Raw genomic sequence first — 26,449 nt, forward strand, 5'->3', positions numbered from 1 at the left:
AAAAGTTCTGGTATAAACATCTTTCAGTTGGTTACTAAGTCCTCAATTGGAGTCTAAAGGTTCAGACTAATGGGAAAAATAGAAAAGCAACCCTATATGCAGGAAATTGGGGATATGTAAGAAAAATAAAAATAAAAGTACATTTTTGTTGAGGGTAAGAGAAAGTAATTTTGTCTTATATGAGACTGGTTGTTTGCAGAGAAACGGCTTTGGGGAAAAAGTTTAAAGGCAAAGGAAAGTTGCCAAAGATAAATGGAATATTATAAGGTTGAAATTCTGCTTTTCTCTCTTTCAAAAGATAAGTTTTTCCGAACCTGTGCTCTACTTGTGTTAAGACTATGTAAATTAAGGGTTTCTCTTTTGTTAAGAAGACAAAAGCTTCAGGTCCTATCTTTATCAAGTCTTTGATTGCTTAGTTAAAATTTCTCTGAGGTTAAAAAATTAGGTTTTGCTAAAGGATCCCAAAGGCAAATGAGATCTTTTATTGCCACTTTGGTTTAATAAATATAGTTTTCAGATTTGTAACAATTTGTAATTCTATTTAGGATGTGCTTTGTAATTTCCTGAGGTTTTAACTAATTTCCCAGTATTCAAATGGTAGAGAAGTCTTTTGACCAATTGGGCCCTTTCATTTAGGATGCCAAGTTACTTAAAAAGCACTGTTGCATAGGTTATCTTGCATGGGTGAAGGCTGCAGCTGCTCATGTGTATTTGCAGTCCCTAAAGTTTTAATGTTTTGGTAGAAGATCATTACTTAACACCTTTAGTGATCAAAATGTTAAGTGTCACTAAATTTCTTTGCCAAAGTGCATCATAATGAACTCCCCAGATCTTTAGATTCTGTCACAGAACGTGTTTCTTCTTCAAGGGAAGTTGTAAAGAGGAGTTTTGGGACAAATGCAGTATTTGACATCTATTAGGTTAGGACTAAAATGGGTAGAAACTTCCAGAGCTAGAAGCTGCATTGAAGCTGAACAAAAATTAGAAACATGAGAAATTATAGTTTTGTGATCGAGATTATAAAACTTTCTGGTGAGAAATCTGTGACACTCAGAACCGTTATAAAGTATTTTTGTCTAGAGCATTTATCTTTTCTCTCTACTTAAACCGTCTGAGATTCAAAAACTCAGTGAATATTTCTTTCATGGCCATTACAATTGTTTGCATAAGTTCAATAAGAATCTGTTCATTTTATAATAGAACACCAATTGGAAATACTGGTTATTTTACCAAGGCTTTGACTGGCCTATTCGAGAGTCAGGCATAGGCTCAGAGCTAACCTGACAGCTTTAAGGAACTAAGGTTGACTTTATGGAACATGGAGCCATAAAGCCTCGTGGAGATGTTGGCTGCATACCTTGCTCACAGAGTTCCCAGCAGCCTTCCCAGGTGAGTAAAGAAGGTCACTTCCTGGCGGGGGCAGGAACTTTAGCAGATGTTGGGAGCCTCGGGAAGAGGAGTTTGCCCAATTTAACAGGTATTGCAGGCCGGTCTGATGGAAAGTGCTGGCTTGGCTCGGCTTCTGGCCCAGAGCGGCTACTAAGGTCAACCTGGAAATTCCTTATAAAAAGGAACCCAGCAAAGCAGACTTCAAAAAAGGTCCTCATGAACAATCTTTATTCTTGCTGAGCTTATGTAAATAATTAGGCCAGGGTTGTTAAGAATGGACTCGTTCCACCAATGCATTAGTCTCGATTTGGTTATCTCTGGTAATGGAGGTTTTTTTAGAGAGAAAAACTATTTCAGCAATGCAGTACTGTAAATGTAGTTCTAGTTCTGAGTATTTTTAAATATTTGTTGTTGGATCTCAGGCTTGTTAGTCTGTGAGGATATATTTAAAATGGGAGTCACGCCTTTCCAAAAGACTTAAAGGTGAAATTCAGATATGCAACTAAACAAAAAGTTCAGCCCCTATTAAAGATTCAGGTATCTCTCTGGAGTTAAGTGGACTGACTCAGAAAAAACCCTCAACCTGGTGAGGTGATCCAGATCCAGTCGATCAGCTTGAACTGATCTTCAAAGACTCTTGGCTCCAGGGATCTCCAGCCCTGCTCCAGCCACACCCCGGAAGCTGGCTGGTCTAGCACGGCAGAAGCCTGAGGAATCATCGGTCCAGTAAAATAAACTGTCCTGCCTCTTTGCCATCGGACTGGCAAATGTTGCCCCAGAAAGCTGGGAAAACAGCAAAAGTTCCTGATAGGATGTCCTGTTAGTATTAATTGCCTCTAATCTAGGCATGGAATTTCAACACGGCAAAAGGTAAGGAGGGCCTATGCCTCCACGCCAGACTCTAATGGGAGGTCTTCCAGTGGCCACTAGATGGCTCAGCAATTTGGCTAAGGTTAGTAATATAGAACCATGGAGGCGAATCGCACCTATACGCCCAGGATCCTGAACAAATTGGCTGTCATTCCTGCTTTTGTAAACCAGACAGCACCAGATATTAGAAATCCTAAAAGAGACCCTTACCAAAATTAACCATAGAGACTGGCAGAAATTGGCTAAACTCTCCTTCCCTTTGCCCTTTATAGGGTAAAAATTCCCCTTAACCAAGGAGAGCTATGCCAGGCTTTAGGGGTACAATGGTAACATAGCTGACCCAGGATTGGGTCAGTTACAAGACAGAGGGGGGAATGTAAGGATGCAGGTCTGAAACTGACTCCATGAAACAATAGAAGGCACACGTATCCCAAGGCAACAGTTCAATTAGGGGTTTTTATCTTATTAGTATTTTTAGGTTTTCTCAGGAGTATTTCCCATATTTTTTTCATAGAGCATATTGAATAAAAATAAGTAGTAACATAAAACTTGCTAAAAACCCAAACATATTCAGTCATTTAAACTGAGGTTTTGCCATTTGTGGCAACAAAAAATGATGGATGCCAACATAAATGTACATCCTGTTGTACCCAGATTTTAATATCGCCCCCCAAAACCAGAGACCGCCGGGGAGGCCGAAGCACACATGCAAAAGCAGAGGGCTTTATTACGAATTTAGGCCCGGCCAGCCTAAACTCGGGCTCACAGACTTACTGGATCCGCATGGAGTGAGCCCCGAACAAAGGCAGGGTAGGGCTTCTATGAGTTTGGGAAGGGGGAGTTACAGGAAATACAGTGATCCAATCATTATTATACAGTATTATTGACAGCAGGTTTAACCATTCACATTGCCGAGAGTATTTGTTACTTTTGGCGGGACCCAATCACAACATTTAGAGTACTGACCAATCACAGAGTGGGCCCAGGACCCTCAGGTAGGGGGTGACTAGTCTTAGCCTCCATCTTTAGGCCCGCCCTTAGAATGTTACAAGGGTGGTCCCTCTTGCCTTGGGCAATGTGTGCCCTTCTGTTGTTTCATGGAGTCAGTTTCAGACCTGCATCCTTAAAATCCTATCCCCAGAGTAATACAAACAAAGCTAAAAGTTTTACTTTTGCGGCAATACTTTGTCATAAACTGCAGTACAACACAGTCACAATGAGGAGGCTGATAAGAAAGGCATTGTATCATACACAACTGACAAAAGTCACATCCTCCACTAAAAGCATATTGTGATACAACCTCTTCCCAGCTGAAGGCCAAGATGACCACAGCCACTCCACTGGTAGGAAACCAAGGTCCTAAGATCATTTTTGCTCCCTTGTGGGGCCAAGGTTCCCCTCAGGGTAGGACCGTATCCAGAGATAGGAAAGTATTTTTAAGAAAATTCTGGTCTTGGTGCAGGCACATGCCTGGTCTCTGCCATGGAGTGAGGAGCCTTCTTCCTCTTTGGGCAAGGTCTGCTGTTTCCTGGCTAGATGGGTAAGTCTGCCTAATTCTAGGGTAGAATGTTAGCAAGAACTTTGCAATCCAAATCCATGTTCCCTGCTTAATTTGATCAGTAATAACAAAAGTAGTAGTATTTCTCTGTCTAGTTTCTATGTCTATTTCCCAGTTTGATCTCAGTTTAGAAGAGGAAGAAAGGATTGTCTTGCTCCCCTAAAACCCCAATTCAAAGCTGCCATTGTAGTATTCTCAAGAAGCAATAGGCTGCATAAATAGTGAATAAAAAGAAGTTGCTTCTGGGACTTTGGTTCTTAGTAGCCTAAGGGGTCTGGGGTAGACCTTCCTAGAGAAATGGCACATCGAGCTTTGGGTTTGACTGTCAGATTTCTAGAACCAGAGGATCATGCTCCTTAACAGAGTGGGGAGGAAAAGGTTGCCCATCAGATAGTAATGGAATAAAGGGGTGGGCGATGCAGGAGGAGAAGGATGATCCCAAAGGACTGATTACGAAAAATTGTGTCTTTGGTAGAGAATTCACCATAAGAAAAAATTAACAGCAAGTTGTTGTAGCTCATTTCATCACACTTAACGTCACAGTAGATTCAGTTTTCAGGCGGGAGAGCTTTCAATTTCATTATTTTTTTTAAGTTTATTATTTTCAGAGAGAGGTGGGGGAGGGACAGAGAGAAAGGGAGAGAGAGAATCCCAAGTAGGCTCCACACTGTCAGCGTGGAGCTTGATGCAGGGCTCAAACTCACAAACCACAAGATCATGACCTGAGCTGAAGTCAGATGCTTAACCAACTGAGCCACTCTGATGCCCCATCTTTTTTTCTTTTTCTTTTTTTAAGTAAGGAAGGATAACAAAGACGAGTAACAACTGAAATATCTCACCCATATGATTGTAAAGAAAAATCACTCAGTGAGAAAATTCACTAATTTCTGGAACACCAGAGTGACTAGAAAAGAGAGGGTCTAATAGAAGAAGGAGCTGTAGGAATATAAGAGGGGGAAGCCAGGCCAACAGTGACAGGTGATGAGATAACAGTAGCTGAGACAAGGAGCTTGTAATGGCTGCTGGGAAAATTCAGTCCACTTAGCCTCCACAGAAAGGGAGTAGGGGCATAGTTCTGAGGGACAATCTAGATGGACACTCAAGTGTTTAGAAACAAAATCGCCACCGAAGGCTTTTACTCCAGACTGAGGCGTGAGAAGCAATGGGTTGGGCGTAATGGGAGAGACCGAGCCTGACGGAATGTAACCTCTACAGACAAACGTCATGTTTCTTTTGTACACCTTTGTATAAACCGGTACCTACTATTCCTAGCTCGTGGTGAATTGAACAATAAATATTTTTGAATAACTAGTTGGATAAATGAAGGGAATGTTTGATGGATAGGTCTTCACTTAGTACAGAAGTGTCCCAATCTAGGAGCATGCCATTCATTTGGTCATTTAGTTGATAAACATTAATTGAGCATTTGCTAGGATACTAGATTCTGGGCAACAATGACTACTTTTATGCCCTGAAAGGATTTGATTTAGAGACTAGTAGAGGAAGAAATAAATCTGTTAAAAATTTTTTAAATTGAATAAAATATTTTAGATGCTATCAAAGCTATCCTCTGATAGAAAGAAGTTATTTCAGGAGGTAGTTTCTAGAAGGCATGGGCTAGCTTTGCTAAGGCTTCATATTTGAAGCAGGCTATCTAAAGTAGTCATTATTTTAAATAGGGGCCTTCACTTTACTTACAATGTACACTTTGCTCTTGTCTCCACCTTTCTCTCCCCCCACCCCCATCTTTAACTTCGATGTCTGTGGATGACACAGATAAGGTCTGTGAACAAATTCAAGGATATAAAAGACTGATTCCTGCCTCCACAGACCTCGCACTGTGAGGTTCAGTGAGGGATGATCACTCAAAATAACCCCCAGCACCAATGCACGCAGGCAGGGTTCACTGCCTAACCCCGCGGGAGACCCCAAGGAGGGGGGTGGCCGAAGTGCGGGCGCCAGTGTAGGAGGGAGCGTTCTGATTTCCCCGGAGGTAGCCAATGGCCTCATGGGAGGCGGAGCTTTTAACTGATTGGCATGGAAATCGACCAATTAGGACCTAATCTGGATGACCAGCGGAGGGAGATCTGTAAGGGTTTTGGTGCCGCTGCGGAATTGCGGTCAGAAGCGGGGTGATGGGTGCTTGTGAAAGCGGCTGCCTGCTATCCTGCAGGAAAACATTTCCATTTTTTATATAACCAGTTCGGCCAATACTAGCACATATGACTGGATATCAGTCCAGATAGAGTGGCTATCTATCCTTGTGTCTGCCAAGAGCATCACCTCCTTGGAAATGTTTTTGTAATGAATGCATTCAATTCAAGCAAGAGCTGCTCTTTTCTTGCAGACGGATTGTCTCAAGCAGCATTGTTTGGTCTGTGGGTAGATTCGGGCCACAGGTTGCTAAGACTTTTTTACTTATCATCCTTACCTAACTCCTATCTGGCATATTATTAGGCACTCAGTAATTGTTTAAGAATAATTGGGGGCGCCTGGGTGGCTCAATCGGCTAAGCGTCAGACTTCAGCTCAGGTTATGATCTCGCGGTTGATGGGTTCGAACCCCTTGTCAGGTTCTGTGCTGATTGCTCAGAGCCTGGAGCCTGTTTCAGATTCTGTCTCCCTCGCTCTTTGCCCCTCCCTCCTCCTGCTCTGTCTTTCTCTGTCTCAAAAATAAACTATTAAAAAATATTTTTTAAAGAATAATTGGGCACAAGCCCCACGCTATTGCTTCCTTTGATCTCAATTGTAAAATCTCAGCAACCTTATGACCCTTCAATGGAAAATATCACCCTATTTTAGCAGCTTGATTTAAGTTTAGATACATGCTTTACTTGGTTTCTTCAATAAGTGTAAGAATTTGCTGGCAGCTCTGAATATGATATTCAAGACTTCTGTTTATTGTTTTTCTTTTTAGTACATTTATAAGCTCCAAGATTCCTGTATTTTCCATCTCGCAGTGTTCTTAGGTTTCAGGCAAAGAATATACATAAACTTCATAAATTCTAAAGTTCTAAACAAATATTTGTTGATAACCATTTCCCATTCAATGTCAAAGACTTGACTATGTTCCATGTAGTCATCACAGTGTTCACAATTACTGCACAGTGTTGTATTGCCCAAAGGACCAAAGGGCAGGAGCTCAAAGGTAACATCTGTGTGTGAATGATGTGATGCTGATCAAGTCATAAGCAAAAGTCACTCAGCTTTCTGAGTTCTTGAGCTCTAAGTGTCGGGGAACTTTCACACAGACAAACTCTGGCCTTCTCCTTATAGCTCATCAGACCTAAGAAGACCATTGTCCTCTCTCTGGAATATTAATTTCAGTGTGTCTAAAGGATGTCTGAACCATGTAGTGCATGTAAGAAGAAAAAAGTGAAAAGTGTGAGTATGAATGTTGTTTCAAGAAAGGGTTGCCCCAGTGAGATTCTGTGTTCCTCTGTTAATTGTTGTTTGTTGTTGTTATAAGTAACAGAAACCAAGCAAAGAAGGGGGGGGGGTATTATAAAGAAACAATGGTGATTCATAGAATCCATGAGCAGAAATGGTTATGGGACTTGGGAAAAGCCTAAAAAGAAGCGGGACTCTTGGTCCACATGTGCTTCCTCGTGCATGCCTGCTATATTCCTCTCTCTCTGCTTCTCTCATCCACATGCAGTACCCCTGTTTAAAATACTTGTGTTGTGAATTCCTCATTACTGGAATCATCCCAGCAGAGGATGCATAACCATCATTTGAGACTATGGCAGAGGCATGTCCTGGTTGAGTGGGAGGGAGGGAAGTTAGATTAACTTATATATATATATGGGCTATTCTAAACGTAAGATACTATGATTTTACCAGCCTAGGCTACCGTATACACAAGGATTGCCTTCCATTTCACTTCCTCACTGTCTCTGTTAATGGTAACATTAGTTTCTTTGTCTTATCTATATCCCAGTCCTTTATCTTTTGTGTGGAGTCAATCATTAGGTCTCATTGGGTATACCTCCCAAAAGCCTCTCAAGAAATAATACTAGTCCTAATAGTTGTAAAGCTATAGAAAAGGTAACAAATGCATGAGCTCTTTAACCTACAGGTAAATATTAAGACAGGGTTGCATCACAAATAAAAGCACAGGCTTTGGAGTTCAGCCTCAGCTCAGATTTTGTTCCCAATTTTACTAGTTGTATCACCTTGGAAATGTTACTCTCTGAGGCTTTTTCTCCACCTACAAAGGGGGAACCTAATATTAAACAATCTCACTGGGTTATTTGGTTCAATAACTTTTATCTATAAAGCACTTTCTATTTCTATTAATGCAAACACCAATTTGTAAGTGCTTAATGAAGAGTAATTATTAATACAAGTAATAATAAATGCAACACTTGTATAACTTCTTTTAGTTTACAAAACTCATGCACTTACATTTTGTCATCTATTATTCATAAAAGTCCTGAGAGGCAGATAATATCCCCATTTTAGAGACAGGGACACCAAAAAACAAAAAAGAGGGGGGGCGGAGATGGTAACACTTCCTCAAGTAGAATTATACAGAGGTTATTCCAAAAGGGAGTGAATGCCCAGTTACTGGAAGTTCTAGCAAGGCTACCCTGCCACCTATGATAATGGATGTAGCAGAGATCCCAGCTTTTGTAAGGGTGACTGATTTGGTGATTTCTTGGTCATTTTTTTCCACACATACACTAGATACTTGTTTTTTACTGGAAACTGCCAAAAAAAAAAAAACCGCAAAAGACAAAAAAACCCAAGCAGACAAAAATTCCTGCCTAGAAATATACAAATATAGAAAATATGTATAAAATATGTAATATATAAAATAGAAAAATATGAAAACATAGACCTTGATTTTCAAAAATTTCACGTATACTCTTCATATAAGTACCCATAAACTCCCCCCATCCTTTCCAGCCCCATCCCCGCGCTTCAGGAACTAGAAACTTCTGTTTTAAGTTGTGTGCCACACCCCCTGAAGGGTCTAAGCGTATTCAAGGCCACTAGCCAGAAAAGCGCACGGGGCCTTGTAAGTTTCCGGAGACGGAAGGACCGCGGAACCAGTGAGCTGGTGGTTGCGGTTCTCGGAGGGAAGCCAGTTCCGCGGACCGGTAGTGGAGAGCACCACAGCTTGTTTCCGGCCACCTCAGCGGGAAGCGGAGACGCAGGCGGCTAGCTCTTCGGGAACTCTGATAGAGGTGTTAACTGCGGTCGCGGCGGAAGAAGTCGGGAGAACGTCTACGGCTGCCGGGCCAGTGTTGGGTCCCCTGTAGCCTGTGAAGATGGTGTTGCTCACGATGATCGCCCGGGTGGCGGACGGGCTCCCGCTGGCCGCCTCGATGCAGGAGGACGAACAGGTGAGCTGTTCTGTCCCCACGCCCCCAGGTCCCTGCCAGAACTCTGCTTTCAGCCCCAGATTCTTAGAACGCAGGAAACCTTTGCGACCTCGCGCGCACTCCCGGCCCCTCTGAACTGCTCTTTTTGTCTTTTGGCAGCGGAGAAACTACTTGTTAGAAGGAATCTTTCTTGAAGGCGGAGGTAGATTTTTACCTTTCCTGTTTTTTTAGAGAAAGACACTCTGGCGTAGGGCTAGGTTCGACTGATTGTGATCACCAGTGTTGTGTAACTCTGAGAGACTTCGTTAAAAGTCGAGATTTCTATTTTTCTGCTGCTGTTGAGGCCAGCAGGTCCTGGGAGAAATCAGCTCTTAAGTTCTTCAGCCTCTTTCACTATGGCACTTGATCCTTGACCTAGCTTGATGACATCTTTTGAAAGTGGGTGAGATAATATTGCCACATATAGACACCTGTTTGAAGGTCAGTACAGTACTTTCAAGTTTATGCCCAATTCCCACCTCCTCCAGTAAGCCTTACTAAATTCCTGCTGTTGGGATTATAACTTCTATGTTACATTCCTGTTAGCGCCTTGTGCCTTTAGTTTACCACTTTCCTTTGTCTTTAAATAAATTTGAGATCCCTAGGAGGCCGTCGGCAGGTCTTAATGATCTTTGTGCTTCTCATACCTTTTACAGTAGCAGCTTTATGCTAATAGGGGCTCAAAAAATGTATTGAATTGATGTAAAAATAAGAAGAGCTCCACATATCTTGAAAAGAAGCAGCTTTGTGCCTTAGACTCACAAGGGAAGTTTTGGTGTGAGAGTGGTTTGTGGAGCGAGGTGGGGAGGTCTCTGAAGAAGGGAGGCTGAGAATGAATTTATGTTATGGAATTTTGTTTATTTTCTCATACTACCTAAGTCGTTAAAAAAAAAAAAAACCTCAGGGCCTAAAAAAAAGATGAGTTCTAGAAAAAATTATTTTGCACATCTCTCTTCTTGGACTTTTCATATATACACAAAAAGAAAAAACAACCCTTACTGAGCACATCAACTGTGTCAAGTATGGTGGTTATACAGGAGGTCTGAGGGCATAGCTCCTACTTTCATGGAGGTTATAGTTTAGGGGAAATGTCAGAAAACGAATAAGCAATTATAGTATCTAGAAGTCTCTGTGCTTGAATGTGGAAAAGGTGTCTAGGTTGGTTTTGGGAGATCAGGAAAGTCTTCCCAGAAGAAAAGTCATCTAAGCAGACAGCATTGTCTGGTAACAAGGAAAGCTTCTATTTCGTTATATGCCTTTTTAGGTTTGACTTGGAAATACGTTTATTTTCACTTTGAGGAGAATAATGATACAGATCACTGAATGGCAGGTCCTGCTAACTGAAATATTTTCTATTTATTGCACAAAACAAAGTCTAATCATTGATATAAAACTTGAAAAATATAATGTGCCCTTAACATTCAATTGTGAAATATTTTTCTTTTCTCCCAATTTGTTAAGAATTTTCTAGGACCAATCTGCAGAAGGAATGAAGTTTTTAAAATAACGCAGCAACATGACTTGAGCAAGGGAGGTAATGTGGAGAAATTTTCCCTGAGGGATAAAGGTAGTTTGACTGGGAAACGGTTTTCCCCAGGGAGAAATCTGGTCAGTTAATTGCATTATATTTCAATGTGGGCAAAGAATACAAAGTGAATTTGAAAGTCTACTTAATATTTGTAGTTCCTTACTCTCTGCCTTGATGCTTTATTGAAAAAGTGATTGATATATTATTGTGTGGTTCTTAATTCCAAATTAGGTGTTGTTCTACCAAGATGGGTTCATTTGTTTAATTGACAAAGAAGTTTTACCCAAAAATATTTTTGTGATGGCAATTCCATCATTATCTCCTTCAGGAATTTGGGCTTTGAATAATAAAGTCTTTAATAAATTTTTAATCTCTTTAACATTATGAGTCCTACACTCATTTTTATTGTTAATAGTATACTGGGGCACCTGGGTGGCTCAGTCGATTGAGCGTCCAACTTCAGCTTGAATCATGATCTCACAGTTCGTGGGTTCGAGCCCCATGTCAGTCTCTGTGCTGACAACTCAGAGCCTGGAGCCTGCTTTGAATTCTGTGTCTCTGTCTCTCTCTGCCCCTCCCCTTTTTGCACTCTGTCTCTCTCTCTCAAAAATAAACATTGAAAAAAAATAGTATACCAAACATTTGTAGAATGAATACTACAAGCCTGTCAGGTATATGATTTAATTCAATCTTCATACCAATCCTGTTAGGATAATTAGTATTATTGTTCCCATTTACAGATAAGGAAGTGCTGAGGCATAGAGACAATAGGTGTTTCTGTATGAGCCACATAGCTAATAAGTAGTAAAATGAAATTTTTCATCAGTTTTCTTAATGTCAACACTGTTGATATTTTGGACCAGGTAATTATTTGTTGTGGAAAGCTGTCTTGTGCACTGTAGGATTTCTCCTGGTATCTCTGGCCTTTGCATCCTAGACGCCGATGGCACTACCACCACCGCCACCCCTCCCAGACATTCCAGATGTGATTGGGGGGCGGGAGGGCAGAATCACCCCAAGTTAAGAACCACTGTCTTTTTTTTAATGGCTATTTTGAGAGAGAACGAGAGAGCAGGGGTGGGACAGAGAGAGAGAGAATCCTAAGCAGGCGAAGTCCAACATGGGGCTCAAACCCATGAAACATGACATCATAACCTGAGCTGAGATCAAGAATGAGAATACTTAACCAACTGAGCCACCCAGGCACCTCTCAGCCAAATAGTTTTGTAGTGAGTACTTTAATTGTTCGGGCCAAATAATTCAGTGTGGTTTTTCAATAATTCACACTGATAATAGATACCATAGTTACTAGGTGCTAGCCCTGTGCAAGCTGCCTTACTACGGGAGATGAACAGTGTTTCAGATAATACAATGGAGAGTAAAACTCAAAAAATGATGTAGGCAGAGTATCTGTCTCATCCACTGTTCCATCTGTGCTCAACCACAAGTATCAGCCTCAGGCGGTAGAGAGATGAACTTTTCTTTTCAAACCTAGACGCTCTGATATTCTATTTCCTTTCTTTCTACCTTTCCTTCTTTCTCCTTTTTGGATGTTTGCATTTCCTCATCTTCCTTTCTGTTCTACGTCAAAATGAAGGTGTTTCCTTTCATTTTGCCTCAGCTCTGTGGACTTGAAGATGAGATTCGATCTAACCAGGCATTCAGCAGGGAGCACCAAAAAAGCAGATGGTCCGTTGTGCACTTAAACTGCGGCACTCCCGCAGTTATTGAGGGTTCATTAATCTCCTTACTGTAATTGCTTTTAGAGGAAAATGGTTGGTTCTTGGTGCTGCTGGCCTTTGACCAACCAAGTACAACAGGGATTTAAAAACGATAAGAGCTTAGCTAAACATTCTTGTAAGGACAAAAGGTGGGATTTGATATAGTTTCTTGTTCAGCACTAGGTGATAGCAGTAAAAAGTATCGAGGTTGTGTGGGAAATTTCTACCCTCTACCTGTTATGTTATATATATAGAACCAAATCCTAAATATGTTATTGGATGACTACAAATTAGTTTCAGAAATTGTTCATTTACATCCATTTCATTATTGGATTGCTAACACACCTTTCCATTATACTGTATATAAGCTTCATCAGATCTGTTCTAGATGAAGTGGAAAACAGAATGAGGACATGTAATCTGTTTTTAGGTAGTCTGGAGGCAGTGGGCCCTTTTAATCTTGTGACTTGTGACTTTAATCTTGAAAACAAACTGAGGCTCTGTCCGTATAGCGGTGAATATGTTGTTTTGTGAGATCTAGATCAGAGCTGCCACATGATTTCCTCAGCATTTCCTGTGAATTAGATGTAATATTAAATAGTGAGCTCACCTGCAAAGTGGATCTGCTGTCACTGAAGCAGTTTTAACTGTAGAGACGGTAGAGCACGCTTAGGAACGGGCACTGCAGAGCTGACTGCCCAGCTTTGTGTTCTCGCCCTCCTCCTGTTGGGCCCTAGTGCTTGGGCAGGGTTGACTTCTCACACAGAAAATGGGCATGAAAATTCCTATCACCTCATAGGGTAGTTGTAAGGGTTATTTGACTTAAATCAAGTAAAGTGTTCAGAACAGTGGCTGACAAAGTGAGTGCTTTCATTTAATTTCATTAATTTGCCTATTTCTGAATTTTTTTTGAGTTCCCTTTTGTCTTAAAGTTCAGACTAGAATTGTATGTATTCGTGGGTACAAATATGCAAATAAAAAATAAAACGAGTGAATGAATTATTTTCCCCACTACAAAACTAGCCTGTGCTTATTGTAGAAAATTCAGTAAAAAGGAAAATTCAGTAAAAAAGGACCAAAATTAATGGTGATTATTATCAAAATCTTTAAATTATATCGATTTTAACATAAAACCCTAATCTGTATGTGTGTGTGTATAAAATTAAATAATGGGTAATGCCATAAGGCTGTTCCACCTAGTTTTTTCACTTAATGTGTAGCGAGTATCTTCTCATATCATTAAATATTATAGAGCATTTTAATGGCTGTCTAGTGTTCCACTGTATAAATATGCCACTGTACAAATGTGCTGTTTAACCAGTTTCCTATCCAATTACTGCACATTTGTTTTTTATTTTTATGTATACATTTGTAGTTATTTTTTGATATATATGATGTGTATGTATATTTTCAGAGATGCAGAATTGTTGGATGAAATGATATATAAAATTTTATGACCTCTAATATGTATTGCAAAATTACCTACCAGAAAGATCGTGCCAGCCCTGTGTGGTCAGGAAACGGTGACGCTGAAGGCACCAGCGCTGTAAGGTGTCGGTTGGTATGCCGCAGGCCCTGTGTCACCTCAGTGTCGTGCACTGGCCATCACTGCTTTGTTCCTTATAAAGCCCCGAAACTGCAGCAAGCACGCTTTGGGCCATAGTGTCTGGGGTCCACACAGTTGTGAGTCTCCTTCTCTTGGTTGTGGTGATGTTTACAATGCTTCTTATAAAGCCAAAGTATTTGTACCAGTCTTTATTCGACAGACAGGTGTTTTTGCCATTTATTTTTTTCAACTGGTTCCTTTAAGGTGCTCACTTGCCTTTAGTTGTCAAAAACACTTTTAGTAACATCTGTGGTTCTGGATATTTTTAAAATACCAATTCCTGAGTTCCTCCTCTGAGCTACTGATTTAGTTGGTTTAGGGGTAGAGATAGGGCTTGATTAGTTTTTGTGCAACACCCAAGGGATTCTAGTGTAAAGCCAAGGTTGAAAAATCACTGATCTATGTGGATCTTATTCCTTGGCACTTTAGTAACATTTCCAACTTTATTTACATCTCTTCTGTCCACTGCTGTGGGGTCAGATGTCTTCAGAATGCCATATATAATGGCATTGGTGAAGCAAACAAATTGGCAAGTACCATTCATTTTGGAATGTGGGATGTTGTGCACTAGTTCAAAGCATGTGATAGTTTTCACTTTCCTTTACTAGCAGATCAGTCATGAAAAAAATATGCAATACTGGTTAATATAATATTAATTACTGTGAAGTATTGTTAATATATAAACACACACATACAAACATATTAATACGGAAATAGTTCTTAGGAGTATTATAACAAATCATTGCTATAGGAATACTGCTAAATAAGAAAATCTATAAATTGATACTTTTCATGGTCTCTGCCTAACTCTCCTGGTTTACTGCATGCCTATTTACTTCGTATTCATATTGAAATCTCCAGTTTATCAAAAAAAAAGTTTTTTAAATGTTTATTTTTGAGAGAGAGAGAGACAGAGAGCGCAAGGAGGGGGAGAGCAGAGAGAGAGGGAGACACAGAATCTGAAGCAGGTTCCAGGCTCTGAGCTGTGATGTCAGCACAGAGCCCAACATGGGGCTGGAACTCACGTATTGTGAGATCATGACCTGAGCCAGTCAGACGCTTAACCGACTGAGCCACCCAGGCGCCCTCCTAAAAACCAGTTTATTATCTTAAATATGGCTTAGGATCCTATACTTGTACATTTGCTTATCTGCCACTTTTACAGTTTTATTATTGCTTCCTTCTTACCGTTAGCTGAGTGGATCACTATCAACCATCTAGAATTTTACTAGATTTTACTATTCTACTATCTAGAATTTTAAGATTTCACTTTGTACTTTTTAAAAGTTAGACCTCATATCCAGTCTCTGGGAGAATCTCAAATAAATGCTTTTTAAATTTAAGCATTTAGTTATTAAACATCTATCAAGAAGAGACTGTGTTCTATTGTTCAATCCAAAATAAATAATCCAAAATAAAATAATTCCTTTCTATTATGGCAAAAGTGCCCTCCTGCCCCAGTATATGGATGAATAAATAATGTATATTTGCTTTCCATTCCATTCTTTCCCTTTTGGATTGAATAGGTTGATGAGGTATGATGTTCTCCTTTTGAGATGACCCTGGTATTTCTCAGTAGGCTTTTTCCCTCCCCTCCTTTTTTTTTATTAAGCTATTTAGGAGTTGTTCATGAAAATATAGCCTGTAATTCTATAATCTGAATATTGTTATTTGCATTTTGTATGCATATATCTCTTTCTTTCCAAACTCAGAAGCCAAGTCAATTCATTCAGTAAAGAATATTTGACTTTTCAATTTTGGCCTTAACTCTTGTTCATTTTTTACCCAGTTGCAGTTATAGTATTCATAGTAATTTGCAGTTATGGGTGCATACATTTAGCTTTGCTTGGACGCTCAATACTGTAACACTTTGTGGAAGATTTTGCATCATATTGCAGGATAAAAATGAAATTCTTGTCTGTTGTTCCCAGGATTTTCTCCTGAGTATAGGATGCATTGTGCAGTTATATGCCAATAACTACAAGTAAAAGGGGTTAGGAGGAGGCCAATGACCTAACAGTGGAAAGAACACTGGGTTGAAAGTTAAGAGTGGCTTAAAGGTAGTTGAGATGTAGTTTGCTTCTTAGCAAATAATGTGATTTTCTTGAACAGCTAGGGCTTTGGTCCTCCTTTTTGCTCTAAAAGTAGGGCATTTAAAAAACAGGATCTTATTAACTTTTTTCCTTTGATTTTCTTATTAAAATTTTTTTTCAATATTTACTTTTGAGAGAGAGAGAGAGAGCCATCGTGAGTGGGGGAGGGCCAGAGAGAGAGGGAGACAGACTCTGAAGCAGGCTCCAGCTGTTAGCACAGAGCCCAATGAGGGGATCAAACTCATGAACTACAAGATCATGACATGAGCTGAAGTCTGATGCTTAACTGACTGAGCCTCTCAGGTGCCCCTGATTTTTTACGTTTTTCCTAAGTATTCTTTATTTAAGTAATCTGTACACTCAACATGGGGCTCAAACTCAACACCTTGCTTGAGATCAAGAGTCGCCGTTTTTCTGACCGAACCAGCCAGGTGCCCCTGAATCTTACTAACCTTTAATAAAGGACCTTATTTACATAGTGTCCTCATAATATGATGCTTCTCACTAATTGTTATGGCTGTTTTTTGCGTGGAAGATTCTTAAATGAAAGTGTCTTTTTTCAGTCTGGCCGGGACCTTCAGCAGTACCAGAGTCAGGCTAAGCAGCTCTTTCGCAAATTGAACGAACAGTCCCCTACCAGATGTACCTTGGAAGCTGGCGCCATGACTTTCCAGTGAGTATAGTCCTGTCTCCATGTGATCCTTTAAGTATGAAATACAGTAAATGTGAGTCACACCTGATAAGAATGGTAACAATTTTTGGAAAGTAAGAATACTTTAAAAATATAGTCTCTTCATGGAAGGAACTTCCTTGGTTCTAATTCTGCAAAACTGTAATCTTGGTTTGTTTATTCAGTTTGCATACAATAAATTAACTGTTTTATCCTGTGCCTACAATACATTAACCTGTTTTATCCTCCGTCTAATGAATGCTATACCCATCATGCCATAATAGATAATTTTTTGCTTTAGGAGCCAAGAGCCAGATGTCTGTAGATTAATACTCTTGCTCAAACATTTACTAACAAGACGCCCTTGAACAATGCACACATATACCTCTCTTGGACGTTAGTTTCCTCTATGGAATCAGGAAAATGGTCCTAGTTTGTGAAGATAATTAGGGAATCTATCTATATCTGTTAACATCTTGTTTGGCATCTAGAGAATATCAGTAACTGTTAGTTGTTAGAAAAAAGAAAATTATAAAAGATAATTTAAGAACATCACAATCAGTGGTATTAGACAGTGCATATAGCTGAGAGAGGGCTCGAGAGGACTTTGAGTTATCTGCAAATAATTGGTACTAAATGTTTAATACATGTCAAGTTTGAGGGTGATAAAACAGGAAGGATTAAAAAAGAAAAGAGGACAAGAAGATCAAAGGAAAATTAAAAGGGATTAGCTAAATAATCCTTGCTATTTTGGGAACTCAGATGCTAAGCTAATGTAGACCTGGGAGAGACCTGCCTTGTTTAACTTAAAAGCGGGGGAGGGAAATCCCACTCATCAGAAACAAGCAAGTATACAGAACTAAAATCGAAACAAAACCTTGGCTTAGTGGTTAAGAATGTAGTGAATGTCAAGTTTTATAAGGCATTATTTTGTGTAGTATATGAAACATTTTCTATAAATCTAATTTTCTACATAAAAATGTAGTCAGTTATACGTATAATTATATAGATGATATCTTTATCACTATCATGGGTTAGGAACAAAAGACTTAGGGAATGGAATTGAATTAATGGAATTGAAGAGAGATTTTCTTCTGTTTGGTTCCTTTATCATCTCATCTCATCCTTTATTTCAACCCAAGGGCTATTTATTAAAGGTTTATTCTTTGCCAGACGATAGTTTAAGTTCTGCCTTCAATGTCCATAGCTACAAGCCCGTCTAATTAACAGAGAGAAGCGTATATTGTAGGGCAAGAAGTACTGTAATTCGGTTATAAGTGACATGCTTTGGGAGTAGAGAGAAGGAGGCAATAAATTCCCATTGGAGGGAGTAAGTTTGAGGAAAGGGGATAAAAGGAGGGAGAATAGAGAGAAATTTCATGGAAACAATAATAGTAGAATCGACCATATGAAAATGAACATGTTTCTCCAGGTACGTAAAGGAATATTGCAGTTAGAAAAACACATTGTATAAGCAGAAGACGGTGGGGACCTGTGGGAACCTAAGTGTGGAGAACAGCATGCTGTTTGGTGTGTTGGGTGCATGGTGGAGTGCGGCCCACACTACTCTGGACGCCACAGATACTATACCAAGGAGCATGATTTTATTTTTTGGGTAGTAGAGAACCCTGAGAGTTTTAAGGCAGAGTAATATGGTTATATTTATGTGGTTATATATGGTTATATAAAATTTGTAGTTTAGAAGATGGTCTAGACTGAAGGAGACCAGTCGATTCAGATGCCCAAACACTTCAGTATCATCATCACCACTGTCCTCATCATCTTAAGGGTTCTGAGGAGTCCTCCAATACACCGTCAACTGCTCTGTGGGGTCCTAGGGTGCACACAGCAAGGGTCGGGATAGGGTATGTGTAACGCTTTGGACCCTTAGAGTCCTAATTAAACTAATGCCTTCTGATTTTATTTGATGTGCATATTGATCTTCTGAATATAATTATTGCTGAAACAGAGTACTGTGGCTAAAGAGACATTGAAAATTACGGAGTAACCTAACCTCTTTCTGAGACATCTCAGACATGTAGCCATAGAGCCCCTTCCAGAGTGCCAGGGGGCTCACTCTCAAGGAGGAAGTCAGTTCTGTTATTGGCTAATTTCTGATATTGGATGGTTGATACAGAGTTCTAGCCTGGAAATTAGGAAATGTTATTTGTCCTGAGGTCATTATCTGTACCCAGTAAACATTGTGGCATTAACTTCCAACTTTGAAATATCCACAAAAGTTTCCATTCCCACTGTTTCTCTTATAGCTAGGAGGAGTTTAAATATGTATATACTAGTTTCCATACATAATCAAAAGGTAGATGGAGGCGCCACGGTGGCTCAGTTGGTTGGGCATCCACCTCTTGATTTTGGCTCAGGTCATCATCTTACTGTTTGTGAGTTCAGGACCTGCATTGGGCTCTGTGCTGACAGCACAGAGCCTGCTTGGGATTCTCTTTCTCCCTTTCTCTCTGCCCCTCCCTGCCTCTCCCTGCCCCTTCCCTGCATGCAGGCACGCATACTCTCTCTTAAAAATAAATAAACAAAAAAAAAAGGTAGATGGAATCACAGCTCGAGTTTTCAAGAAAAGTCTTAGGTATTAAGATATTTTAGCTGGATTATATAATAAATAAATAATTATAAAAATGTTTAAATACTCCTTTTGGAATATTATTCTAATAATGGGAAGATGTTTGCTTTCTGAGTCCAAGGATTTATGGTTTGAAATAGATTTTCTGATGTCGTTAGCTTCAAAGGGCTTAGGATAGAATATGTTCAAAGGTCCGTAAGGCTCAAAGAGTCCACTTCAAACTGTTGAAGGTATTGCTGTTCTACAGACACCTTTTTCTTTTCTTTTTTTGTGTCTCTCCAGCTACATTATTGAGCAGGGAGTTTGTTATTTGGTTTTGTGTGAAGCTGCCTTTCCTAAGAAATTGGCTTTTGCCTACCTAGAAGATTTGCACTCTGAGTTTGATGAGCAGCATGGGAAGAAGGTGCCCACTGTGTCTCGGCCCTATTCCTTTATTGAGTTTGGTAAGTTTTCTCATCTCTAGATCAAGGGAGCAAACAATGTAGAGAAGCTCTTTGGTACACTGCTTAATTCTGACACGTTTTTTTCTGATGTTTACCCACTGAAGTTTTGGACTCTCTCTCTCCTATTCCACCTTTTTGTGCTTTTGAATGAATGAGAGTTCTTTCTTGTAAGTAATTTTCTATAGTCTTTTAGTCTTTTCCTTAGAATTTGTTACCCTTTGCCCTTTCTTTTGTGATTTGGTTTGATTCTTCATCAGAGTCAAGAACTGAGCCTGAAGATCTATTTGACTGTCATACAGCAGCTGAGTTCTTTCTCCCAAACCACACACACACACACAGTGAGGTTCATTTTCTGGAGATCAGAATTTAGAAATCAGAAAGAATGATCCTCTAAAAAAGTTACTGCCTAGGTGAGGTATTGGGGATAACATTTACTGCATGTAGAAATAGTGAGCTTGGATGTCCATATTTGTACAGTAGTTACAGAAAGATTCATCACTTGTAAAGTATCTGATGGCAATTAATCAAAGGAAATGTCTTGGGTACCCTACTTAGAGGAAGTGAGAATAGTATGGTTAGACTGTATTACTGGTATTTTTACTTAAAAAAGAAATAGTTTTACTGTTTCTGAATTTCTGAAGTATTTCCATTTTGCTAGATAAGTGGCCATCTTTCTTTCTTAGAAATAAAGAAAATTTAGGAAAACACTCCAGTATTTCATAACTACAAACTCTCCCAAGTGCTAATCCTTATAATGTTTGGTTTTTCACGTTTTATTTTTGAAGATAATAGATGTCCAGTAAACCCAAGAAAATGGTAAGACTGCTATGTCAAGGTCACATAGGAAATAGTTTATACACTCAAATTAGCTTAAAGCGTGGCGCCTGGATGGCTCAGTCGGTTAGGCGTCTGACTTCAGCTCAGGTCATGATCTCACAGTTCGTGGGTTCAAGCCCCGTGTCAGGCTCTGTGCTGACAACTAGCTCAGAGCCTGTAGCCTGCTTCTGATTCTGTGTCTCCATTTCTCTCTGACCCTCCCCTGCTCACACTGTCTCTCTTTCTCAAAAATAAATAAAACATTTTAAAAAATTAAATTAGCTTAAAGGATTATATATGAATAGGTGTTCGGTGAACTGGGAGGTACAGTAACCCGAGATCAGTTACATAGTAATTGTTTCCATCCTCACGCCTGAACGGATAATAGAAAGGAACAGTTTCTGGAACTGCGAAAGAGAACATTTTATAGAGAAGGCCATCTTGAGAGGAGCAGTTCCTCCTCGTGGAGGGGTACTGCCGGCCCATGGTGACTTCTCACGGGGAGTTCGGGGAACAGATACCCTGTCAGTCACCAGCTGCTCTCCTGCCCTCCTCTTGGGGCTCCCCCATTGGTTGAACCTAAACCGGAAGCTCCGGGACAAGGAGCTCATGATGTAGTCCATGTAGGTCAGCTGCTTGGTGCAGAGGGTGGAGAGGAGTTCTAGAGAGGCAAACAAAAGGTATCCAGCACATATCACTTGAGAAAATGCCAAAAGTTGAAAATAAAATCTTGAATAATGTAATGCAGACATGGGCTAAACATGAATAACTGCAGCTTATAGTGGTATTTTGGGAAACTCCCTGTCACATGTTTGTTTTACCTGAAGTTAAAGAACAGCTTCAAATTAGGAATGTATGTTAAAGAAAATACTTTAAGACCATGTTTACCCCCTACTTTTAATATAGAATAACTATTGCCACGTTAACCTGTAGTGATGCTGCTTTGTTGTCAGGATTCTTTTCAGGAATGTAAAGAGTTATGTACTAAAACCCTAAGGATCCTCAGGACATGGTTTGAAAATACCTGCTTTCCGCAAAGGCTTTTATTATACTGGGTCTTAATTTCCCTAAGGGCCCTGATAGCAGAGACTTGTAAGTTGAAGGTGTACAGAGGACATTTCTCCTGAATCGTCATCTGTCTTTGCATATTACAGATGAAGAAATCAAATTTCAAATTGTGGTGCCCATCCAAGAGCTTGGTTAGGCATGGACAGATCCAGGACTAAACTCAGGACTTCCTATCCCCTATATCAGTACTTTGATGGGCAAGGTCATTAATGGTCACTTTTCCTCATTCTAGATACCTACATTCAGAAAACCAAGAAGCTTTACATTGACAGCCGTGCTCGGAGAAACCTAGGTTCCATCAACACCGAGTTGCAAGATGTGCAGAGGATCATGGTGGCTAATATTGAAGAAGTATTACAGCGGGGAGAAGCACTCTCAGGTATCTGAACCATTAAGCATCCTATAGAGTGCTCCTCAGGCCACAGGCAAAATTCGTTATGTGGGGACACGTTTTTCACTGTCAGACTCTATATAGTACTGTTAAGATGGGGCGCCCGGGTGGCTCAGTCAGTTAAGCGTACACCTTTGGCTCAGGTCATGATCTTGCGGTCAATGAGTTTGAGACCCCTGTCATGCTCCGTGCTGACAGCTCAGAGCCTGGAGCCTGCTTCGGATCTGTGTCTCCCCCTCTCTCTGCCCCTCCCCTGCTCACGCTCTGCTTCTCTCTCTTTCTCGCTCTCTCTCAAAAGTGGACTCTCAGAAATAGGTTACATTCGGGGTGCCTGGGTGGCTCAGTTGGTTATGCATCTGATTTGACTTAGGTCATGGTTCATGAGTTTTAGTCCCTCCTTGGGTGAGCTCCAGCCCAGCCTTGGGATTCTGTCTGTCTGTCTGTCTGTCTCTCTCTCAAAAAATAAACAAACAAATAAATAAATTAATTAAATTAAAATCATCAAAAAGAGAAATAGATTACATTACAAAACTTTCTATATGATATTGTTTTTCCTCACATGATTAGTTTTTGTTGAGTTGGAACAGTGTGAAGGTCTCATTCCATATCAGAAGCAATTACTTCTACCAAGATATTTATAATATTAAGCAAACATTTACAGAAACACTTACATAAATTAAGGGAAATGAAAAGAAGAATGAGAGGAAATTGTCAAAGATTTATTGCAGTGGTTTCCTGACTAGCCACTTTGGGAGACTTTATTGCTGCCAGATCAAATGATATAAAATGCCGTCTTCATCAAGGCATTCCTCTGCTGAAAAACTTCTAAAATCTGTGACTGCAAGATAAGATCTAGTTTGGTTTCAACTTACTTTTCATTCTTACTGAGTGCTTATAATGTGCAAGGCATTGTGTTTTCTGTACCGGAAGATAGGAGGGCATAGACTTCTTTCAGGCTCCCTAGTTCACAAACATTCTGTCTGCGCCGGTCAGCTTCCTCACCACGCTGGACTGTGCTTTAAGATCCAGGTAAGAGCTACCACTGCAGAGAAGCCTTCCCCGGTCCTGATGGCCCACATCATATTAATCTCTTTTGTCCTTTAAACTCCTAAGGCACTTAGCTATGTAATGGTTTTTTTGTTGTTGTTGTTCTTGTTTTTAGCACGTAATAGGTGTGTGTACGTGTGTATTTATTTATCTAATTTGCCTTAAAATACATACATATATATACCTATGTGTTTGATGTACTCATAAAGGGGCGCCTGGGTGGCTCAGTCGGTTAAGCCTCTGGCTTCGGCTCAGGTCAGATCTCACAGTTCGTGGGTTTGAGCCCCGCGTCGGGCTCTGTGCTGACAGCTAGCTCAGAGCCTGGAGCCTGCTTCCATCCAGTTCTGTGCCTCCTTCTCTCTCTGCCCCTCCCCCTCTATGCTCTGTCTCTCTCTGTATCAAAAATAAAATTAATGTACTCATAAAGGTGGTGTTTATTGCACATACTTTTACTTCTTGCACAGTAAGGGTCGCACATAGATGGCCCTATGAGCGCGCCTTGGGCTCACCCTTGTGACATGCAGGGGTGAGCGGGCTCCTTGGCTCTGAGCTGCGGGTCGCGACCTTTGTGGTGGGGGTCCGCGGCCCTCCCGGCATGCTGCTTCACACTCCTGAAGCGTCAAAGCTTGGGTAAGTGGGTCTAAATTTTCATCATGACAGACTTACAGTTCCTGTCGGGGATAAAGTAGACCAGCACAGGAATTTTTCTTAAATCCAAACTTTATATATTGGTCAGTTTACAAAAAACGTGAAAGGAGTCTCTTCTGGTGCTGTGCCTGTGACTGCAAAACTGATGTGCTGATTCAAAATGAAGACATTGGACCTTTGAACAGCGTCAGGGTCAGGGACTCTGCATATGACTTTTGGTTTCCCAAAACCTTAACTAGTAATAACCAACTGTTGACTGGAAGCCTTACCCATAATAACATAGACCGTCAATTAACACATTATTTTGTACGTTACACATACTACATACTGTGTTCTTATAATAAAGTAAGGTAAAGGAAAGAAAATATTAAAAATCATAAGGAAGAGAAAATACATCTACTGTATTCTAGAAAAATCCACGTATAAGTGGATCTCGCACAGTTCAAACCCATGTTAAGGGTCAACTGTACCTTTCTAATCTTTAAAAAAATTTTTTTTAATGTTTATTTTTGAGAGAAACTGAACATAAGTGGGGGAGGGGCAGGAATTCTCTTACTATTGCTTATTTCATATGACCTAATATTTGTTCCGCTGCCCAGTTATTCTCAGCAGATTTAGATTCGCTTAGCAAATATTTATTGAGCGCTGACTATTGCCAGACCCTCTTCTAGGCCCTGGGGATATAGCCATAGACACAATAGTTGTAAACCTCAGTCCAGTGAAGTGTCCAGTTAGTAGACTGGTTGGAAAGATTCCTCAGAGCATTGTCATGGTTATTTCTCATCTCCTAACTGTTTTCTTGTGTGACTAAGTGTTTTTCCTACAGAGCAAATTACTAATTTACAAGTGGCTGTCGTGCCTGTGTCATTAAGTAATAGCACATTTCTCAACCAATTCAGTTTCTGTTAAGCAACTCCAAATATTCCAAAAGTATTCTCTCAAGAACAAATGCATATTGCAAAATAGTTTCTTTAAAAAATTTAAAGAAGTAAAATGATTAAAATTCATTTATGTCGCACTGAGAATTTGTTTTTATTATTAAAATATGTCATGTATTTTAGTCCAGTCTAGCTTGTGTTGCTCTGGCTGTACCTCTAAGTGCTCAGTTAACAGTTACAGCAGCATTACAAATATCCTTTTAGAAAAAGAAAACTTTGGACGCCTGGGTGGCTCAGTCGGTTAAGCGTCTGGCTTCGGCTCAGGTCATGATCTCACAATTCATGGGTTCGAGCCCCGTGTCGGGCTCTGTGCTGACAGCTAGCTCAGAGCCTGAAGCCTGCTTCGGATTCTGTGTCTCCCTCTCTCTTTGACCCTCCCCTGCTTGCGCTGTCTCTCTCTGTCTCTCAAAAATAAATAAAAGACATTAAAAAAAAATTTTTTTTAAAGAAAAAGAAAGAACTTTGTAAAAGGTCCTAAAAAGCTTAATTTGGTAGATGTTGGTGGTTTCCTGGCACCTGTGATTATGTTTTAGTTACAAGACAACTTTCCTTTGTCAGTTGAAGCATAATTTTGGTAGAATTGTAATAGTCTCTACCATTGGAGGATCTTGGGAATTTCAGAACAGTCAGCTTTAAGATATAGCTCAGTACTCAGTTTCTGGTTCATTGAGTTTTCCGGTTACCTGAGTCTTATATGGATTATCATTTTTTCAACATATGAGAGAATAAAATTTAGACCATTAAAAGATGATGATGATGATGATGATGATTATCAGCTAGCATTTATCAAAGCAGGCAGTGTGTTCACTTGGCAGGCATTCTCTTGTACTTACAATTTTATGATACAGTTAGTGTTGTTACCCTCATTTTATGTAGATGACAAAACTGGGTCTTAGTAGAGGCTAGGTGAATTGACCAATGTCACATAGCTGGTGCAGCTGAAATTTGAACCAAAGACTTTGAGGCCAGAGCCAGCTCTTAACCACCTGACTATAGAGCCTCAAGAATCTGAACATAATTTGCTCTGATAATTTTTTTAATGTTTATTTATTTTTGAGAGAGAGAGAGAGAGAGACAGAGTGCGAGCAGGGGAGAGAGAGATTGGGGGGGAGACACAGAATCTGAAGCAAGCTCCAGGCTTTGAGCTGTTAGCACAGAGCCCAATAATGGGGCTTGAACCCACGAACGTGAGATGATGACCTGAGCTGAAGTAGGACGCCCAACTGACTGAGCCACCCAGGTGCCCCCAGTCTGATAACTTTAATATGCACTGTGGATTTTACAGTGCCTCAGGATCATGGGTTAATTAGTAACCTTTAAAACCTAACCTTTAAAATAAAAATGATAATTTAAACATCGTGATTGTTTGGCATAGTGCCACTCATTTAAGTTATTTTTGTGTCTTAATACATTAGAACACTTCAGGGACTAATTAATGTTTTCTTTTTTTCCTCTTTGACAGCATTGGATTCAAAGGCTAACAATTTGTCCAGTCTGTCCAAGAAGTACCGCCAGGACGCGAAGTACTTGAACATGCGCTCCACTTACGCCAAACTTGCAGCAGTAGCTGTATTTTTCATCATGTTAATAGTGTATGTGCGATTCTGGTGGCTGTGAGGTAGTGAATCCGGTCACTGGCAAGGGTGAACCTAGAACCCGGCAGGTGTATGTTTTCAGGAAGCTGAGCTCACAGAGATGTGTATTA

General features: G+C 40.1%; 1 protein-coding gene across 1 annotated transcript; it reads left to right on the plus strand.

The window, feature by feature from the left end:
* Nucleotides 1-7,137: 7,137 nt before the first annotated feature.
* SEC22B (SEC22 homolog B, vesicle trafficking protein) lies at nucleotides 7,138-26,443 on the plus strand. Its single transcript, XM_029947217.1, has 6 exons — nucleotides 7,138-7,200; nucleotides 8,728-9,167; nucleotides 16,697-16,806; nucleotides 19,676-19,836; nucleotides 21,953-22,099; nucleotides 26,207-26,443. The coding sequence occupies exons 2-6, from the start codon at nucleotides 9,093-9,095 to the stop codon at nucleotides 26,359-26,361; spliced, it is 648 nt and encodes a 215-aa protein (XP_029803077.1). The 5' UTR covers nucleotides 7,138-7,200; nucleotides 8,728-9,092; the 3' UTR covers nucleotides 26,362-26,443.
* The last annotated feature ends 6 nt before the right edge of the window (nucleotides 26,444-26,449 follow it).

The sequence above is a fragment of the Suricata suricatta genome, chromosome 8, assembly GCF_006229205.1.
Source record: "Suricata suricatta isolate VVHF042 chromosome 8, meerkat_22Aug2017_6uvM2_HiC, whole genome shotgun sequence".
NCBI lineage: Eukaryota > Metazoa > Chordata > Mammalia > Carnivora > Herpestidae > Suricata > Suricata suricatta.